General features: G+C 39.1%; 2 protein-coding genes across 3 annotated transcripts; both read left to right on the forward strand.

Annotated features, from left to right (window-relative positions):
* Positions 1–723: 723 nt before the first annotated feature.
* On the forward strand, positions 724–3629 carry LOC146373799 (uncharacterized). Its single transcript, XM_084950375.1, has 10 exons — positions 724–855; positions 968–1273; positions 1364–1414; positions 1517–1549; positions 1704–1820; positions 1941–1965; positions 2077–2117; positions 2195–2239; positions 2343–2455; positions 3369–3629. The coding sequence occupies exons 1-10, from the start codon at positions 807–809 to the stop codon at positions 3498–3500; spliced, it is 912 nt and encodes a 303-aa protein (XP_084806501.1). The 5' UTR covers positions 724–806; the 3' UTR covers positions 3501–3629.
* Positions 3630–3746: 117 nt separating this feature from the next.
* nrgnb (neurogranin (protein kinase C substrate, RC3) b) lies at positions 3747–17833 on the forward strand. Of its 2 annotated transcripts, XM_084950373.1 has the most exons (9): positions 3874–4042; positions 4256–4338; positions 5303–5464; positions 7271–7426; positions 8464–8628; positions 9144–9187; positions 9920–11552; positions 15086–15241; positions 16837–17833. In XM_084950373.1, exons 1-9 carry the CDS (start codon positions 3889–3891, stop codon positions 16858–16860), a joined length of 2577 nt encoding a protein of 858 aa, XP_084806499.1. In that variant the 5' UTR covers positions 3874–3888; the 3' UTR covers positions 16861–17833. The 2 variants fall into 2 exon arrangements, with proteins under 2 accessions (XP_084806497.1, XP_084806499.1); XM_084950371.1 differs by lacking the exons at positions 15086–15241; positions 16837–17833 and having other exon boundaries at positions 3747–4042; positions 4256–4335; positions 9920–13750.
* Positions 17834–18042: the final 209 nt, after the last annotated feature.

The following is an 18042-nucleotide window of genomic DNA, read 5'->3' on the forward strand; positions in this document are numbered from 1 at the left end:
TGTCCGCAGCAAAAAGATAGCAAAAGCTAAGAAGCAGCGCAGGTGTATTATTTCCCATGAACACATTATTGCTGGATCACTTAGAAGTTGGTAACAACTAAGTTAACGTTAAAGACTTAATGGAGTTAGTCTCCCAGAGTGATCGTTTAAAGACTTGAAAGTGAGAGGCCCCCAGCCACTAAAAGCGAAACGTGCATGAAATCTGATTCCCAGGTGGTTGCTTTAGCTGACAATAGTGTGCAGTAATGTTCGGTAACTATATCTGCTTCTTTCAATAATGCATGACGCGTTGAAGTTCACCTAGATGGTGTCTCTGCTGGTGGATCATTTAAATTATTTATGTTGCTCTTGTAAGTCATTAAGATGTAATAAAGAAGAAACTGTTTTTTTTAAGGTATTAAAAATGAAATTAAATCAATTCCATTGCCAAACATTAAATGTTTAATCACATAAGACCAATTATATTTTCACGAGGTAAAATTTTTAGGATAAATTATTTAATTACAGTGTAAAAGGAAATTCAAATGCAGCCTCTGTGGGTGGAGTGAGGACTAGTGGATCTGCAGACATTTTTGCGCCTGCACTTTGCAGGATGTCAGGTGCAATAAATGGAAAGTTATGAATATTTTTAAACAGCAACGTAATCTTTGGGTTACCACTTCCTGTACCCTCACTCAAGCGTTGGAACATGTGTGTGGGTACTTAAGTGTGTTTGTGCAGGTGCATGAATCACCAGCCTACAGGAGCACAACAGATCCAGTTTCATCTTTTGAGGCAGGAGAAAATTAGAAAAACAGAGAACAGCAATGAACAGCTCAATCTATCTCACTTTACTCTTTTTTTGGATGACACGAGGTAAAGTTTATATGATGTTTGTTATTGCCCTGGGCTTTAGATATTTCAAACACATTTATTTAGACAAATGCACGCTATTTGAGGTAACATTTTTTATTACCTTTCTTCACAGATTGTGTAAACTGTATTTACACGAAGACACCCATTGATTTAGTGACTGTGGAGTTGGGGGACTCCGTTACATTAAATTGCACTTACAATTGCTCCAGTGGATTTGTTCAAGGCTACTGGAGTAAAGCGCTCGACATCTTTGGCTGCCACATGATGTTTAGAGAAGGCAGCTTTTGCACAGTGTTTCTTTGTCTCACCAATGTGTCCGCGGGACATCTGAAAAACAACTACACTTGCTACACAGTAGATAAAGAGGATCCTCAGCTTCAACAAAAAACAGAGCGTCTCTTTTTGCTTCAGCTTCGAGGTAGATAAACTTTAGTTTATGCAAATATGTGCAGCTGCTCAATAAAGAGGTAAGCAAATTGGATTTCACTTTAATTTTTCCTTTTTTCAGCTCAGAGAAGTCTTCCAAGCACAGATGCTCCAAAAAATTACAACAAAAATGGTAAGAAGCTGTGATTTGAAGAGATGCAAAAATTTTCATAGCTGTAGCTGAACATTTTTGAGCATGACTTTCATTTAATATATTGCATTCTTCATTCTTCAGCATCTTTTCCTGTCAAGCCAAATTCACCTGGAGGTGAGATGGGACTCGGAAACAGTGGATATTATGAAAACTTTTAAAGAGAATCATTGTTAATACTTATTAACATCTGTATGGAGAAGGGAGAAGTAAATGTTTTCCTTTCGATCCAGTTCAGTCTAAGTTAATACTGTTGTTTCCATGTTAACAGGAGAATTTACTGGAATTAAGGTTTTGGCAACAGTTTCCGTAGCTGTAGCCCTGGTTCTTGCAGCATTGGCTGTATACCTGTGTTTTAATCGGAACAGACAGAACTGGAACGGTAAAGGTGATCACAAGATACTACACTGTGAACATACACCCGCTTTAAAAGTTCTGAATGATAAAATATACACAACTGTGTCCGTATAACTATTTAACATTATATTGATAATGTCTCATATTCCAGAGGAGCCTGTTGTGTCCAAATTGGAGTGAGTACAATTTCAGAACTTCTCATTATTTAAATCTGACTTCAATTACCTTTAAACGTTAGACTTGCAATATTCTTTATTGGGCCTTTTACTATATGTTTTCCTTTTCAGCTCACCACAATCACCACATGTAGCCCAGCTACAGATAAAAGGTAAACAGTTTTAAATATCAAATGTAAAAGCTTCTATTTTTGTTCCTTCTATTATTCATACCTGTCCTATTTCTCAGGGTCAACACAAAGTGAAAGGGTGACTTTGAGGATTCCTCCACCAGGTAAGTAAATCTCAACACTTTTCATTTGAATGACACCTTATCATCATCTACCCTATAGAAACAAAGACAATAACTAAAGAAACAAATGCTTTCTCTGACCCAGATAATGAGAGTGATACTGAAGTTCCTTATGCTGACATTATGATCACCGTCCGTGGTGTCAGCACACCAGAACTCACTCAGGTCGGCTACCTGATAGCCGGAGACCAAAAGGAGGTGAGAGACAAAGTAGTAAACATGTTTGTTACTTGTGTTTCACTGAGCTCAGATTCGAAACATTATTTCCCATGCTCTATTACCAGCTATTTGCAGTGTGCTGCAGCTCACATACCTGTGCATGATTCTGAATTGCTAATTGCAGAATATATAAGCAATGAGATTCATTTTATATCAGAAAAGTTCATGTGTTCATTTTACTTGTTCAAAAAGTTTCTTTTACTCATTTCATATGTGAGTAATGCTATAAATAAAGCTATAAGCAAAAAGAGAATTTTTTAAGGTTTTAAACAAATTGTGGCTTTTTTATTTACGTGTAATTGTAAGGCATGTGTGCAAAGCAATTTTTTGAGTGGTTACCTTCTTTTAAGTGGTTACCTTGTATAGATGTGCTTTGATAATTTAGAAGAAAAAAAAACAGAAAAGCCTACAACCAGTATTTCTATTACCAGGGTTATTTTATCTAACTAAAGGTTAACTAAAAACTAAAAGTGGATGTGAAAAAAAACAAACAAACTTTAATTACCTCAAATAAAAACACAAACTTGAAAAACTAAATAAACTAACATTTAAAAAAATAGAGGAAGTTTTAGTATTTGTTAGTTTGGTAAAAAAAAAAAAATGTTATTGCAGCTTATCTGATGAGGTTTTGATTACTAAGACTTTGAATGTCTACAAGACTGAGTCAAGTTTTTTCAAAACGTTCTGTGTTTTTATTGTAATACCTGTGCTGATTTCCATTAATCTTGCCCACATAGACGTATATTTTAAAAAGTCTAAAACTGAACTAAAACGAATAAATAAATAAATAAATAAATAAATAAATAAAAGCTAGTAAAAAGTGCGAAAGTATAAAAACTCTGTTTATAGCACAAACACATTAGGGGTCTTTTTTTTCCTTCTTCCCCTCCAGCGGTGGGGAGATAAACCGAGGTGTCACCTGCAGGCCTCTCGTTCAGCTGACAGACTGCATGTTCCCCAGGTCAGAGAGGTCAGCCGCAAGATGAGCACCAACTCTGAGTATGCAGTGATCACCTATGCCTGACTTCGACTGTTGTTGCAGAGGAATGTGAAGAAGAAATAGAGATATGGTTTTTATGTATATATGGTTTTGAAGGATGTATTTGTTTTCAATTTATGCTTTTTTAGTCTATTGTTCGCGTGGTGTATCTGTATTGAACCTTTATATTCAATAAAGCCGTAATTTCTTGACTTTCATGTCATTTGACCCTTCCTGATGGCCGTAGTAGCGCTAATCGTTGCTTAGAAACAACTATCAACAAAACACTCCGGGGGTTTGGGGTTGCTGCCAGTTTTTAGGTATCCACTGTGACTAATTCATAAAAATTTTTGTTAAGGTTTCTGGTATTCTGAAGTCAGTTAATGAGAGTCGGTTAGAGCTAGTTGTCACAGACGTTAGTGCCCCCTTAAAAATGGCAGTGCCTTTCTCAAACACTCACCTGCGGGTCCCGCGAGGATTTGGTACCATACTAGAGGGACTGACCCGTGAAGTCCTACGAGACCAGCCTGAAGACATCCCCAAATATGCCGCGCAGTACTTCGAAGCTCTTCTAAAAGAAAGAGAAGGTAACTATAACTTTCTAACTTTTAACGTGATGAAGTAACAGTATGTTCCGTTCAAAGGTTTGTGTATGTTTCTTTTCTTCGCTAAATACTTGTAATAGTTTGCCTAACATATTTCCCATAAGTACCTCGAAATTACTAGCATGTCCTTGTGACTTTGTATAATGTAAATGAAACTGAACTGACCTGAAAAGTACGGCTTTTCTGTCATTGCAGAGAGTGGCATGGACCCTGCCGAGTGGGCTGCTAAACTGGAAGATAGATTCTACAACAACCATGCGTTCAAGAGCCCTGAGGTAGTTGTATAAGTTTAGGTAATGGTCGCACCATACTTGTGCAACCTCATTCCCCAAAGAGTTGGACTGCTGTGTAAACTATAACACCAAACAAAATGCAGTGACATACAAGATACTGAGTAAGAAAAATCAACTCTGTGTTTACCTGAAAATGGTACCAACAGATATTAAAGGCTGAAAATAACTTTAAATTTAACATAATTAGAATTTTATATAAATGTAATATCTGCTCATGTTTAATTGGACAAAACATTAAAAAAGAAAAAAAAATCACCAAGAAAACTGCGGGCTAATGTTCCAAAGACTGGTTTTGAAAGCATATGTTGCCTTTAGTTGCTCGGCATATTATTTCAACAGTTGTTGTTCTTTTTTGTCATATATTGTGGTTCGCAATGGGCCAGAAGTTTTTATTGGATGACAGGTTTTAACTGCAAACAGGCCAGTTTAGCTCTCTGACCTATACTGCAGATGTGTGCTATTGTAAATACAGTGCCTTCTCATTTTTATTTATTTTTTTAGTTTGTCGCACTTAAATGTTTCCAAAAAAAGATTTCATTTATTATGAGAAAAACCTACCTGGTGTCATGACATGGTCTAAAGAAACACAAGAACAGATAAGAAATAAGGTCTGCAAGTAAAAGACAAATAAAAGTCCACCTCAAAATGGCTCAGAAAAACAAAATCAAGGCTTTGGTGTTACCTAGTCAAAGTCTGGACTTAAATTAGATTGATTCCCTTTGCTATGACTTAAAACAGGCTGTTCATGCTGCAAAAACCCTAGTCCTCCAATGCGAAATAAAACAAAGACAGTGCAGCATATATGGTTAACTTTTTAGAAAATGTTGTCCCGCAATCTGTGACGCTTGAGATCCTGCCACCAGTGTTTGATAGAGAAAAGAAATCTCATGTGACCATTAAATCTGCTCCTCTACCATCATAAACTAGTACTTGTTGGTCTTCTAAACAGGAGGAGTGCAGCCAGTCCCAGAAGGAGGAGGACATTGTGGACATCATGGACATCCCCCTGGATGATCCCGAGGCCAACAGGGCTGCTGCCAAAATTCAGGCTGGCGTTCGTGGCCACATGAATCGTAAGAAGCTGAAGCCAGAGGTCAAAGAAGGAGATAAGGTGAGCAACATTGGAGGTGTGTTCAACAGCAGCCGGTTGGACTGAGCTTGGGTATGAGAGATATAAGGCAGTTAATGAGGGCTAATCGCATCAGGTGCAACAATTAGATGTAGCGAAATAAGATAATTGAAAACATTAATTAGTTGTTTAAGCATAAACCAATTCAACATTTTAGGGAAAATTTTCAGTTTAAAAAAATGAATTTACTAAATAAAAAGTTTGATATTGTCTTTGATGCAAGAGGAAAATTTAAGGGAAAAACTTTTACAAAAGATAAAGGAGGAGTGTTCTGAGAATTAAAGCAAAAAAAAATTATAAGTGAAACTAATTATTTTTTCTTCCTCATTCTTCAAACTTGGATCAAGCTCATTGCACCACAGACTTAAGCACAGTCATAGTAAGGAAATTTGAAGAGACATTTCCATGAATTGGACAGCCTGTTCAACAGCAAGACAGCAAAGATCCAACTTTAGTACTACTCCTACATTGCAATAGAGAGACCAATATGACCATTGCTTCTTACAGTCTTGCTGCTGTGTTTTATCGAGAGCACTTTTTGAGTCTTGGGTCTGTCTGATGAAATAATGAGGTTTAAGGACAAAAACACAATTTTTCTCTCATTTCTGGAAATATTCATGACTATTCGAGGATTAATTGCACTAATGTGCCATCTTAATAAAACATCTCTTGAGTCCTACCATTAAAGCAACTGAATAATCAGTACATGATAAGCAAACAAATTTTATGCATGATCTTAGGCAATTTAACATAGTTTGATGTTTTAGGTATGCTCCAAAAACAGTTTTCCATTTACACAGTAGAAAAAAAATCAGTTTAAATGGTATATTCGTCTTCTTCTTCTTCTTCTTCTGGCTATTCTTGTTAGAGCTCACCACAGTGGATCTGTTTCCATCTCACCCTATGGTCAGCATCCTCCTTTATCACAGACCCCCGGCATGTCCTCCTTCACTACATCCATAAATCTTATCTGTGGTCTTCCTCTTTTCCTCCTGTTGGATAGCTCCATATTTAACTTCTTTTGTCCAGTACATCTCGCCTCTGTTCATGTCCTAACCATTCTAACGAGCCTTGCCTCTCTAACTTTGTCTCCAAGCTGCTTTACCTAAGTTGACCTTCTGATATACTCGATTTTATGCTCTCCTTCTGTCACAAATCATCTCTGACACTCATCCCCTCCCACTCCACCCTGCCTGCACTCTTTTCTTCTTAAACTCATATATCTTCACTACCTCTACTCCTTCCAGCTTCACTTACACCTGTCTCCCTCGTATTCACACATATGTAATCTGTTTTGCTTTCCTTCTCTCTCACTGCCTCCTAACATGCCTTCCCCCTTTACTCTTCATTTGTCTTTGGCTAACAGTAGCACAGTTTCCACCGGCACCCTGTTGGCAAACAGCACCAGAGGCGGTCATTGTTAACCTGGGCCCCAGCTGATCCGGTATGGAAATCTCATTCTTGATGTTTGTTCGATTTGGCAAAGATTTTAAACTGGATGCCCTTTCAGCAACCATCCCCATTAATCTGGGCTTGTGACTAGAAGTACACTGGTTTGAGGTGACAGTGAGCCCAACTACAGTTATGTAAAGCCGATGAGAAGCCCTGTAAGCACAGTTCACTCGAGTCAAAAAAAGACTGTACAGCATCTATGGTTAACTTTAGAAAATATGGTCCTGCGGTCTGTTAAGCATGAGATTCTCCCACCAGTGTTTCACACAGCAAAACTTTCTCATATGAGCATGAAATCTGCTCCTCTACCATCATACTTTGTGGTTCTCTTCACAGGAGGAGTGCAGCCGGCCCCAGGAGGAGGAGGACATCATGGACATCCCCTTGGATGATCCTGAGGCCAACAGGGCTGCTGCCAAAATTCAGGCTGGCTTTCGTGACCGCATGAATCGTAAGAAGCTGAAACCAGAGGGCAAAATAGAAGAGGAAAAGGTAAGTAAAATTGGAGATAGCAGCCAGGGGGCCTCAGGTCAGTGGTGTTCAACTTTGGGATAAGACATGTAAGGCGGTTAAAGAGGGCTAATCCTATCAGGTACAACAACTACACTTAGTGAAATAGGTAAGTTATAAGCAAACTGCCACTTACATTCATACTGTTGTATTTTACACAGAGCACTTTTGAGTTTTCCCAGTTTGCATTTGAGGTTTTATGAAGTAATGAGGTTTATGGATGAAAACACAATCTTTTTTTCTCATAAATTCAAGACTTTAAACCTCATATAAATATTCAAGACTATCCAAGGAGGCTGAAAGTTTGTAACATAAAAATAGCCATGATGTGCCATCTTAGGAAACAGTCTCTTGGGTCTTGCAGCTAAAGCAATTCAATATTCTATATAAGATAAGAAAACAACTTTTGGCATGCTCTTCAATAATTATTAGCATAGTTTGATGTTTCAAGGTGGTTCCATTTACTCCATAATGCAGGAACACAGGCCATTTTTTCCCATTTACACTCCAGGAAAACATTTCCTCTAAATGGTATACATAATTAAATACACCTTTTAGGGCCTTTTTGAGGCTAAGTGAGATTAATGAAAGACGTAGCTGACTAATTTAACCACAGGTGATTTAATCTTTCAGTTCTTTTTTTCTGGTATATCTGCTTCCAGATATACTTTAAAACTGCTAGTGATAAAACATTTTCATCAGAGCTTTTTCACAGATGTTTGTAAAGGCAGATTGAATGGCTGCTGTTTTATTTTCTACACCTGTGGAAATGGTGTTGGCTTTTGAAGTGACAACGAGCCCCATTGCAGTTACTCAATAACAAGAATAACCACAATTTGTTTGCTGTCAAAAAAAGCAAAACGAATGTGCAGCTATATGGTTAACTTCACAAAATATGGTGCTGCAATCTGTTAAGCATGAGATTCTTCCTCCAGTGTTTGATGAAGAAACTCGTTCCCATATGAGCATGAAATCTGCTCCTCTACCATCATAAATTCATACTTGGTGGCTCTACACAGGAGGAGGGCATCCAGCCCCAGAAAGAGGAGGACATTGTGGACATAATGAACATCTCCCTGGATGACCCTGAGGCCAACAGGGCTGCTGCTAAAATTCAGGCTGGCTTTCGTGGCCACATGGATCGTAAGAAGCTGAAACCAGAGGGCAAAATAGAAGAGGAAAAGGTGAGCAACACAGGAAATGTGTTTAACAGCAGCCGAGGGGACTCAGGTCAGTGTTGTAGAACTTTAGGATAAGAGATATAAGACAGTTAAAGAGGGCTAATCCCATCAGGTGTAACTATACTTAGGGATCTAAGGTAAGTCATGGAGAAAATGGCTATTTAAGCATAAACCAGTTTTATTCTTTTTGGAAAAAACTTTCTGAGATTAAAGTAATAGATTTGAACTGAAAGGCTTTGGGGTGATGTTTAAGGGTTACATTTTAGGTGATTTATTGTCCCTTTCTTAAATTAAAAAAATATATATCACCACACGGCTGCCAATCAACATACAAATCAGCACGGCATTTTTCAGAAGATATTAACAATTCTCAATTTCAGCACTCGACGTGATGTCTTTCTTCCAACTAATTATAGAGTTTAAATCATTTGCAAATCAAAGCAGATTGTTTCTGTTCAGCAGCTACTTTCAGTTCACTGTTGCAGACTTTTCTTTGTGTCTGTTTGTTTGTTTTTCAGACTAACACTTCAAAAGAAACAGCAACAGAGGTGACCGTTTCCAAGTGAGTCTCATGTGATGTGCAGTCAGGAGGCGCGAGGGGAAAGGGAGAGGAGGAACGAGAGGGAAAGGACAGAGAAGAGTGATGATGAAATAAAGCATCGGTTTTTTGCTGCTGAAGTGCTTCTGGAGTCATTTGGTTTAAGGTTTTTTTTTTTTTTTTTTTTTGTTTTTTTTTTGTAGGCACAGTTGTGGTTTTGTGTCGCTGTGGAAAACTAGAAAAGAAAAGTCACGTGACTGCAGTTATCCTCTCAATCAAACTGATATTTTTTTGACATACATTATAATAGTCTCATGGAAGCTGAACGTTTTTAAAACCAGAAATAATCAGTATTTTAAAATGAATGCTGTAGTGTAAGAAGGTTTGCAATTAATTAATGTTGCTAATGCAGTATTAAGCTTACAATTAGTTCATTCTCTTTATTTAATAGCCACACATCCTATAGAAATTTGGCATTTTCAGGGGATGTTATCAAGAAAAGGGAAAATACATTGTGGAACAAAAGCCTAGAATACCAGAAACTCATCAGCTTAGTAATGGAATCACTGTTAGATTTGCAGTGCCAAGGTTGAGGAGAAAGGGAAGAACTCATCAAAAAAAGACCACCAGCTGCAGGAAGATAAGCATAATTTCCAGATGAGTTTTACAGAGGCATCATTACATGTTCTCTTTTGAAAATCATCGTTTTGCTCTGTTATCTCATTTAATTACATAAGTTCTATTTTTACTTTTTAGAGAAAAATCATTTGAGTCCCGAATTGAAGACAAATCAAGTCGTTCAGATGAAATATTGCACCCTTATGTCTCAGAAAAGACTGAAAACACAGACAATGAAGAGTCAGTCTACAGGTTCCGAACAGCAGCTGCACAGTCAGAGGAACCGAGTGGCACAGACAAGCAAAGCGATCCAGCAGTAACTGTATTTGATCAAGTTGACAGGGCGGCTAATGAAACTGTTCCAGACCAAAATATACCTCACTCTGAGTTAGAGCCCACTGACTTGTCATTATTCAGAGGGCTGTCAAATGTGGATGTGTGTGCTCTGGAGTTAAGAGCATCAGAAGATGAGGAAGGTAACAAACGAGGACCAGCAGTTGCACATGAGGAGCTTGTCGTCTCAGGAGAAGAGGAAAATACTGAAGTTGTAGAGCAAGTGGAAGTCATTCAGTATTCTGGCCTAGCTGATGTGGATGTGTGTGCTGCAGAGCTTGAAGGAACAGAGGGAACAATGAAAGGAGCAACTGCTGAGAATGTTACACGTGTTAGTGAAGAAAATCTGAAACACCAGCCGGAGGACATTCTTGTAAAATCATCAGTGGCTCAAGCTGAAATCACTGAGAACAACCGAGAACAAGTAGAGGATCAGCCAGACAAAGGAAAAGAGGAAAGAACAGAGACTGAAGCTTATTCTGGGGAGACTCATGAAAGTGTAGCTCATAGCAGGGGTAGCTTAGATGGTAATGTTATTCCAAAGGAGGATTCTTTGGTTGAAATTAGCTTTGAAGATGTTCCAGAAGCTCAGCAGATTAGTGAGGCTGCGGGGAAACAGCCAGAGGATCAGAGTTCAATAAATGCCTTACAGAGGGACGTATTAGAAATGCGAGAGAAGGAAGAGTCAGAGGATCTTACTGCAATTCCAACTGGCCACTGTGTTGCTGATACACAAGACAGCCATAAACATGAAGCCGAAAAGGGAGTTAACAGGGCCAAATGGACAGATGACCTCAATTTAAGTGATGATGATGATGAAAAGGAAAAAGGTGAAGACACCAGCTCATTAAATCAGCATAGCACAGAGGCAGAAAAAGAGAACCAAGAGTATAAAACCAATCCTGCAATTGAAAATAATGAGCAGCTAAGTGAGGCCATATTTCTCAAGAGTGAAGATTCAGAAAAAGAGACAGGCTCAGATGACCCTAATTTCAAAGAAGGCCACATGACAGATGTGGTTGGAGGAGATATCGAAGAAACTCACAAGAAGGTTTACAGCAAGACAAGGGATCAGGGAATTAATGATGGTGGGGCGGAAAATAATTCATCACAAGCAACCCAGTCAAATACATCAATGGCTAGAATGGGGGCAGAGAGAGAAGTCTTTGAGGAGAGAGCGCAACATCCACCGGAGGAGAACGAGGAGAGTCGGATAACACTTGTATGGTCGCAGCCAGAGGACACAGTGGAGGAAAAAGAGGTCACATCAAAGGAAGGAGAGGAACTTGGAGAGGGGGTGACTGACTCTGAAATACAAGAGAAAAGTGCCATGATGCATGAGGAGGAGAACATCACGCTCCCTCACAGTGCAGATTGGGCTGCTGATGTCCACCAAGGAGAAGAAAAGGACACCACAGTGCAAGAGAGTACTGACAAGGTAATCTTGATTCTTTTTAACACTGGGTGTTCACTCCTCCCTTTATCGTTAAAATGTGAAAGCTACTTTGCATCTTAAAGGTATTAATTAATAATTGTACACAGTAAAGACATGACCCTATTTAAAAAAAAATTAGCAATAAACTGAGTTTAACACGCCCTGGCAGCTAACGTCATGCCCTCCACTTTCTGTTAGCCAGCTGAGGATGAATGTTTGACACAGATGGCTTTAGCTAGGCTACAGTTTGTTCTGTTTCCATTTCTGTCTCAGGTAGCCTATATAAGTAACCTCTGTAAGGACAAGCCTGATCAACAGAGGCCTTCATTTTCTTCTCCCTTGGTGGATCTGGGGGTGGGTGATTGAAAATACCTTCGAAATAGTTCCTTTTCTGGATGACTTATGGTAGTTTGCACTTATACTTTGAATGTCATTATCTCAGCTGAAATCTACAGGAATTTCACATTCAAAGTTAACGGCAATCAGTCTTTTTTTCACATTTGGGCACGTGGAAGAGGCCATCGGAGGCCTTCACTCCTGCCGCGTGCTCATAAAAACTGTGGCACCCCAGCTCAGTCAGTGCCAGATCAACTCTCCTCCTGGGAGCCTCCACTGCTTCCACAGATTGAAGCTTGATTCTCTAATCTGTCATCATAAAAGACCAACTAAACAATTTGTCTTGTGAATTAAGCCTGTAATTTTTTTTTATTGCTGTCACAGTTAGCCCCGTCTCATTTGTCTGGACCAACAGGACTCCAAACACACGCGCGCGCACACACACACAAAGTAGGAGTGTAGGAAGGGGTACTGACGATGTTACTATGGTAACCCCTCACCATCCTGCTCTCTTCATGTCGTCATGGAATTAATAGGAGATGGTGATGCTGATAGTTGCTAGGCACCCTCTGTATCAGTAATCTACCTTTAATAACAGTTTTAACCGAGTGATTAAACATCAGTTTCTGTATTTTTCTACCTAGCAATGGATTTGACTTTAGCTGAAACACAGCAAAACTGTGGAGTGTATAAATGTAAATCCCAGCTGCTCAAGCAGTAACCTAGCAGCTCTCCCCTGTAATGTTGGACTGTTATGCTTTTAACTGTCTATTTACAACTACCCACAACGAAATTCCTATACATTAATCATCTCAATACTGTGTTAGATGCACTCATGAAAGCAGGATCGACTTCTTAATTCATTCCAGTGGATATAAATATAAATACCCAGTTTGAGAAAGTTAGCTGATCGATAAAGCAGGTCAGCCCAGTGAAATTAGGCGTTTGCATAACTTAGCATATTGTCTGAATGTGAATGGCAAGCAAACCAGCAGGAGTGAGTTAATGTCAGAGATATAACTCAGATAAATGGATGTTTTCTGTTTCTCCCTCTCTCTCTCTCCGTCTTGTCTCTGAGGCTGGCAGAGGAGTGTGGGCGGCCATACCAGCTGGGATCAGAGGGATGGAGAGGGCTGTTAGCTCACTCTGCCTCTAATAAATTTATAACACCTCCTAGTGTAAAATAGCCCAAGATGCTTACACAGTTTTATTTTCACACTATTTGTAGAATTTTCAAAGTCAGCAATTATTGTTTTATGGCCATCTGGTTTACATAGTAATTCCAAGTTTGTCACTTGTTTTTATTTGGGGAGTTTGTTATTGTAACACTGCAACTTGTGTGAATTTTAATGGTGCTTGGTGCATGTGGTAGTCTTTCCTAGTTTGCATCCAGGATGAATTAAGTTGTGGGAAAAACTGTCAAGCTATAAATTGCTGAGAGAGAAATACAGCACAGTCCAGCCTGTTTCGTTTACTTCAGTCATCAGGTTGTTCTTAGTGAATGTTAAGCTCTGTTACATGTTTGTAACTGTAAAATGAACACAGTAGGTCAGAAACCCTAATGAGACTGAAAAGATGAACACATGCTGTTATGTTTGTAGGAGGTCTCTCTTTCCCTCCCTCCCTTCCTCTTCCTCTCTCAATCGCTCCCTTGCTGCCGCTCTCCCTCTCTCTCCCTCTCACTGTATGTCTCTCTCTCTCACTCTGTGCGTGAGCGGGTGTTACTGAACATACAGTGATTGTTAGTAAGAGCCAGTGAGACATCTGTATTATACCGGAGACTCGTTTAAAGAGAGCTTTTGCTTGGTCCACATAGAAATTCGGGCACAGAAGTCATAGCAGGTCATCTCACCTGAAGACTGAAATCATCTCTGAGAGTAAGAAATGGACTGTCATAACGTAAGTACGAGCTTCAGATGAACTTTTTCAAAAATATCTTTCGATCTATTTTTAGGCACTGATCAGTTTTACAGGTGGATGCATGTACAGTTATAGTTTGTTAGTTGCCAAATGCTGTGCGTGGTTGTCCTCGGATGCACACCGCTGTGTGTGTTTTTCTTTTTGCCTTGAGTGCAGCATATGGTAGCCACTGTGGTTTCATGGTCCTCAAATAATGATTTTTTTTTTTTTTCCACATAAAGGCTTGTTATAAAACATTTCGAGCTATTTTCATCACATTAAAAGAGAATTTTCACCAGAATATTTCAAATCAATCTGAGTCAGAATAAATCAAAGAGCCCTTGAGGAACTCAATAACAGTAAGACTGAGAAGGTGTGTTGCCAGAAAAATCCAGTGCAGCAGCAACCCTGCACCTCTGCTGCTGTGAAAGATCTGGATTCGGGCTGCTCACTGAGCAGTCAGACAGAGAGGCTAATGAATGCTGGCTGAACAGGTGGGTGGTCACACTCCTACACTGGAGGGGTTTCACTGGAGACATGATGCACTGCTTCACTGAGGTAGTGGGATGACAGTGGGATCATTCTGTGGGCTGCCTTTGTGTGAAATGTCAGTCTGTTACCATAAGCGAAGCACGGGGTGTAGCTGATATGCGTTTGCCACACGATTTGAATTGGTGTTTACATAACTCGTCGACAGCTTTGGCACTCTTCCACTGACAGTTTGTGACAAGCCAGAATTTCCACCCACCCTATGTTTCCTTTGGGACAGTAGATTCTGTACTTTTAGTGTCTGAACGAGAGGCTGCTGTGACTGCGACGCTTTCGCTGGGTCATCCTTTTTTTTTTTTACGCTGAATGCGGCAGAATTACAAGTTTATCTTTTCTTTGAAAGGTGACTTCTAACTTCACTTAAGCTTTGCTTGATGAAACTACAGTTATCCACAAACATTAAACTACCACGCAGTCTTTTTCATCAATTTTCTGCATTGCTTTATGTTTTGTGACATGACAGATAATGGCTTTTCCAGGCTAAACGATGAAATCAGCAGTATTATATGCTGTATGTGACAAGAGGGGAAAGAGTGAGGAAAAAGCGGGCCATTGACCTCCTAAGAGCCCCAGTGAAGTTGTATAACAAGAATGAACAAGTTGCTTGCTGTCAAAAAAGACAGTGCAACCTATATGGTTAACTTTACAAAATATGGTCCTGCAATCTGTTATGAACATGAGATTATCCCACCAGTGTTTCATGAAGAAAAACATGAAATCTGTTCACTCATACTTTGTGGTCCTCTACACAGGAGGAGTGCAGCCGGCCCCAGGAGGAGGAGGACATAATGGACATCCCCCTGGATGATCCCGAAGCCAACAGGGCTGCTGCTAAGATTCAGGCTGGCTTTCGTGGCCACATGACTCGCAAGAAGCTGAAGCCAGAGGACAAAACAGAAGGGGAGGAGGTGAGCATCACTGGGGATGTGTTCAACAGGTCAGTGGTGTAGAATCTAGAGATAAGACTTTAAAGGTAGCCAGCCCCAAAAGGAGTGAAATAAGGTAAGAGAACAGGTAAATTTATGAGAAAAAAATTACAGTACTCAGAAAAACAAGACTTTTTCTTTGTCACTTTGCAGATTCGTGTCAAACTTGTCACACCACACGCTGCTGTAAATGACCTGATTATGTTATAGTCTAATTTGTAATCGAAATAACGAAATTTTACATTTTTGCTGTGAATTGCACAGCTTGTTCAACGGCAAAATGGTGAAGGGATGAAGCCGGATCTAATCCAGTTTTTTAATCGATTTTTTTTCTTTAATTCAAAACTTTGTCCTCGTCTTTTTTTTAGAAGGTATAATCTTGGAAATATTCAATATTATCCAAGGGGAATAAAACCTTGTAACATAACAATGACACTAAAGTGCCATTTTAGTAAACGGTCTCTTGAGTCTTGCAGTTAAAGCAAATATTCTCCAAATGATAAGCAAGCAAATTTTAGGCTTACTGTTAAATAATTTAGCACAGTTTGATGTTTTAGGGATGTTCCAAATGCTGCATAATGCAGGAACACAAGCCATTTTTCCCCATTTACACAGCAGGAAAAGAATCCATTTAAATTGTATACATAATTAAATATAACTATTAGAGCCCTTTGAGGCTCAAACCAAGTGTGATTAATGAAATACATATCTGACTCATTTAGCAACAGATGATTGACTCTTTGAATTATTTTTTCTGCGACATGAATCTCTTTCCAGATTTACCGTGAAAGCGCCAGTGATAAAAGACTTTAATCCGAGTTCAGTTTAGTTTCAAAAATGTCAAGCTACATTGTCACAACAGATGCTTTTTTTTGTAAGCAACTGTGGAGAACTGTGAAGACTTGTTCTGTTTCAGCTCGAGCACACGCTGCATTTAGATGGATTTTCTGCTTCTGCAAACCAAGATTAAAGATAAAAACAGTAAAAGTTAAACTCCCGAATCTGCACATCTGCTTTCCTTTAAATCATAGTTTGTCTTTTTAAATCTGGACCACTGGAAACTTTTTGAAGATATAAAACTTTTGAATCCTAGCTCTCAAAATGCCACTTTTTTCCCCCTGTGAGACAAAAGAGCTTTTTCTTTGGGGATGAGGTTGACACAAGGCATCTACGTCAGTGATTCTTCCTAACCCAGTTGCTGGCTGCCTTGTATCCTTATGTAGGAGAAGTATTTATAGCTTCAGGTGCATTAGGTACACTATATGCTTTAAAGGGCCAAGCAGAATTAATGGGCCTGTCGTTCTGGAACCAAGCGTCACAAGCACCTCCCACAGGGGCAGACCCCCTTTTTTACAGCTGAAGTGCTCGTCAGTTTTATCGGCCATGATAAGGAATCGAGTTCTAAGCGTTGCATTATCTCTTTAAAATTAAACATATATTTTAATCATATTTGTTATATATATTCATCGTAAGAGTCATATTTCTTGGAAATGAACCACCCTTAAGTAGAAACTCAGTTTAAAGTTTCCTTCAAGTCCTATACGGTGCATAACTGCCATGCCTGTTTCTGTTTTTAGAGACAGGAAGATCGGGGGCAGTAGAGAGAGACGACACATCTGTGCCAGAGCAGTGACACCCCTGTCCCGACCTGGATGAAGAGAAAGAGGCAAAGCAAGGTAGTGAGAGACAGCCGGCATACGCTGGCTAGGCTGGCTTTCAGGCAGACCTTTTTACCCCAGGAGTCTTTTTTCAACACAAATTAGCAGTAGAAAATGAACAGTTTTGAGGGTGTGTTATGTGAATCTTTTTTTTCCTTCTCTTTTTTTTTGTGAACTTTAACACTCCTTCTCTGCTTCTTCAGCAGCCTCATCAGTACGGATGTCTTTGACCCAGAATTTGCAACTCACTGCATGTACTTGTGAAACTTCTGGTAGTGTGCTAGTTTTTAGACGATGATCTGTGAAAGTGAAAATGAATGTCCTCTAAATGCTAAACAGAGCTTTTTTTCCTTTCTTTCTTTCTTTTTTTGGATGGATCACTTCATATGCTCTGTGTGTAAACCTCGTACGCATCACGTTGGGTGATTAGTGGCTTAAAAAGACTTCTTATTTTGCATTGTTTCCTGATGTGCTTGTATCTTGACAGTTATTGACCTAGTTGACTTGCTTACAAGACTGATTAAAACATCAAAAGAAAAGTAGCTATGTATGTTCTATTTGTTTATCCTTTTGGTCACATGGTTAGTGAAATTGCTCTTTCCACATTTCCAAGCATTTTCTATAAATCTGATCTTCCAGAACAGTACGCATGCAGTAATTTACACTCCTCTTTATTTGTTTCTCCAGATGCATTTGGTACAGCTTTAAATAATAACACACTGGTTCAGTATGCTCTGTTGTTGTGTTGGTGGGATTTACTTGTTTGACTTCTGTTAAATCGGGTGTGTAGAAATCCTTTGTCACTGTGTGCAGAGGCTTCATGCTTAAAAAAAACAACAAAAAAACTGAATAGTACCTTGCTGAACTTCGGTGTAGAGACGTGGCATTACACTAATAAATCCACCTTAAATATTCAGTGAGATGTCTGTTTTAAAGTGTCTGTCACCTCAGTCTTTGTCCGTGAATTAAATCCTTGATATTTTTGGTGTTTTTTGTAAACATTACAGGAGCCAAAGCAGCTCATTTTTCTGTGGAACATAAGCAAGGCTGGCAATTAAAAGCAGTTTCAGTGAAGCTGAAATAGTGTTCTAACAACAAATCTAATGAATGATTAACACAAAACTC

The sequence above is a fragment of the Perissodus microlepis genome, chromosome 14 (genome assembly GCF_051167445.1).
Source record: "Perissodus microlepis isolate ML-2025 ecotype Zambia chromosome 14, ASM5116744v1, whole genome shotgun sequence".
Lineage (NCBI taxonomy): Eukaryota > Metazoa > Chordata > Actinopteri > Cichliformes > Cichlidae > Perissodus > Perissodus microlepis.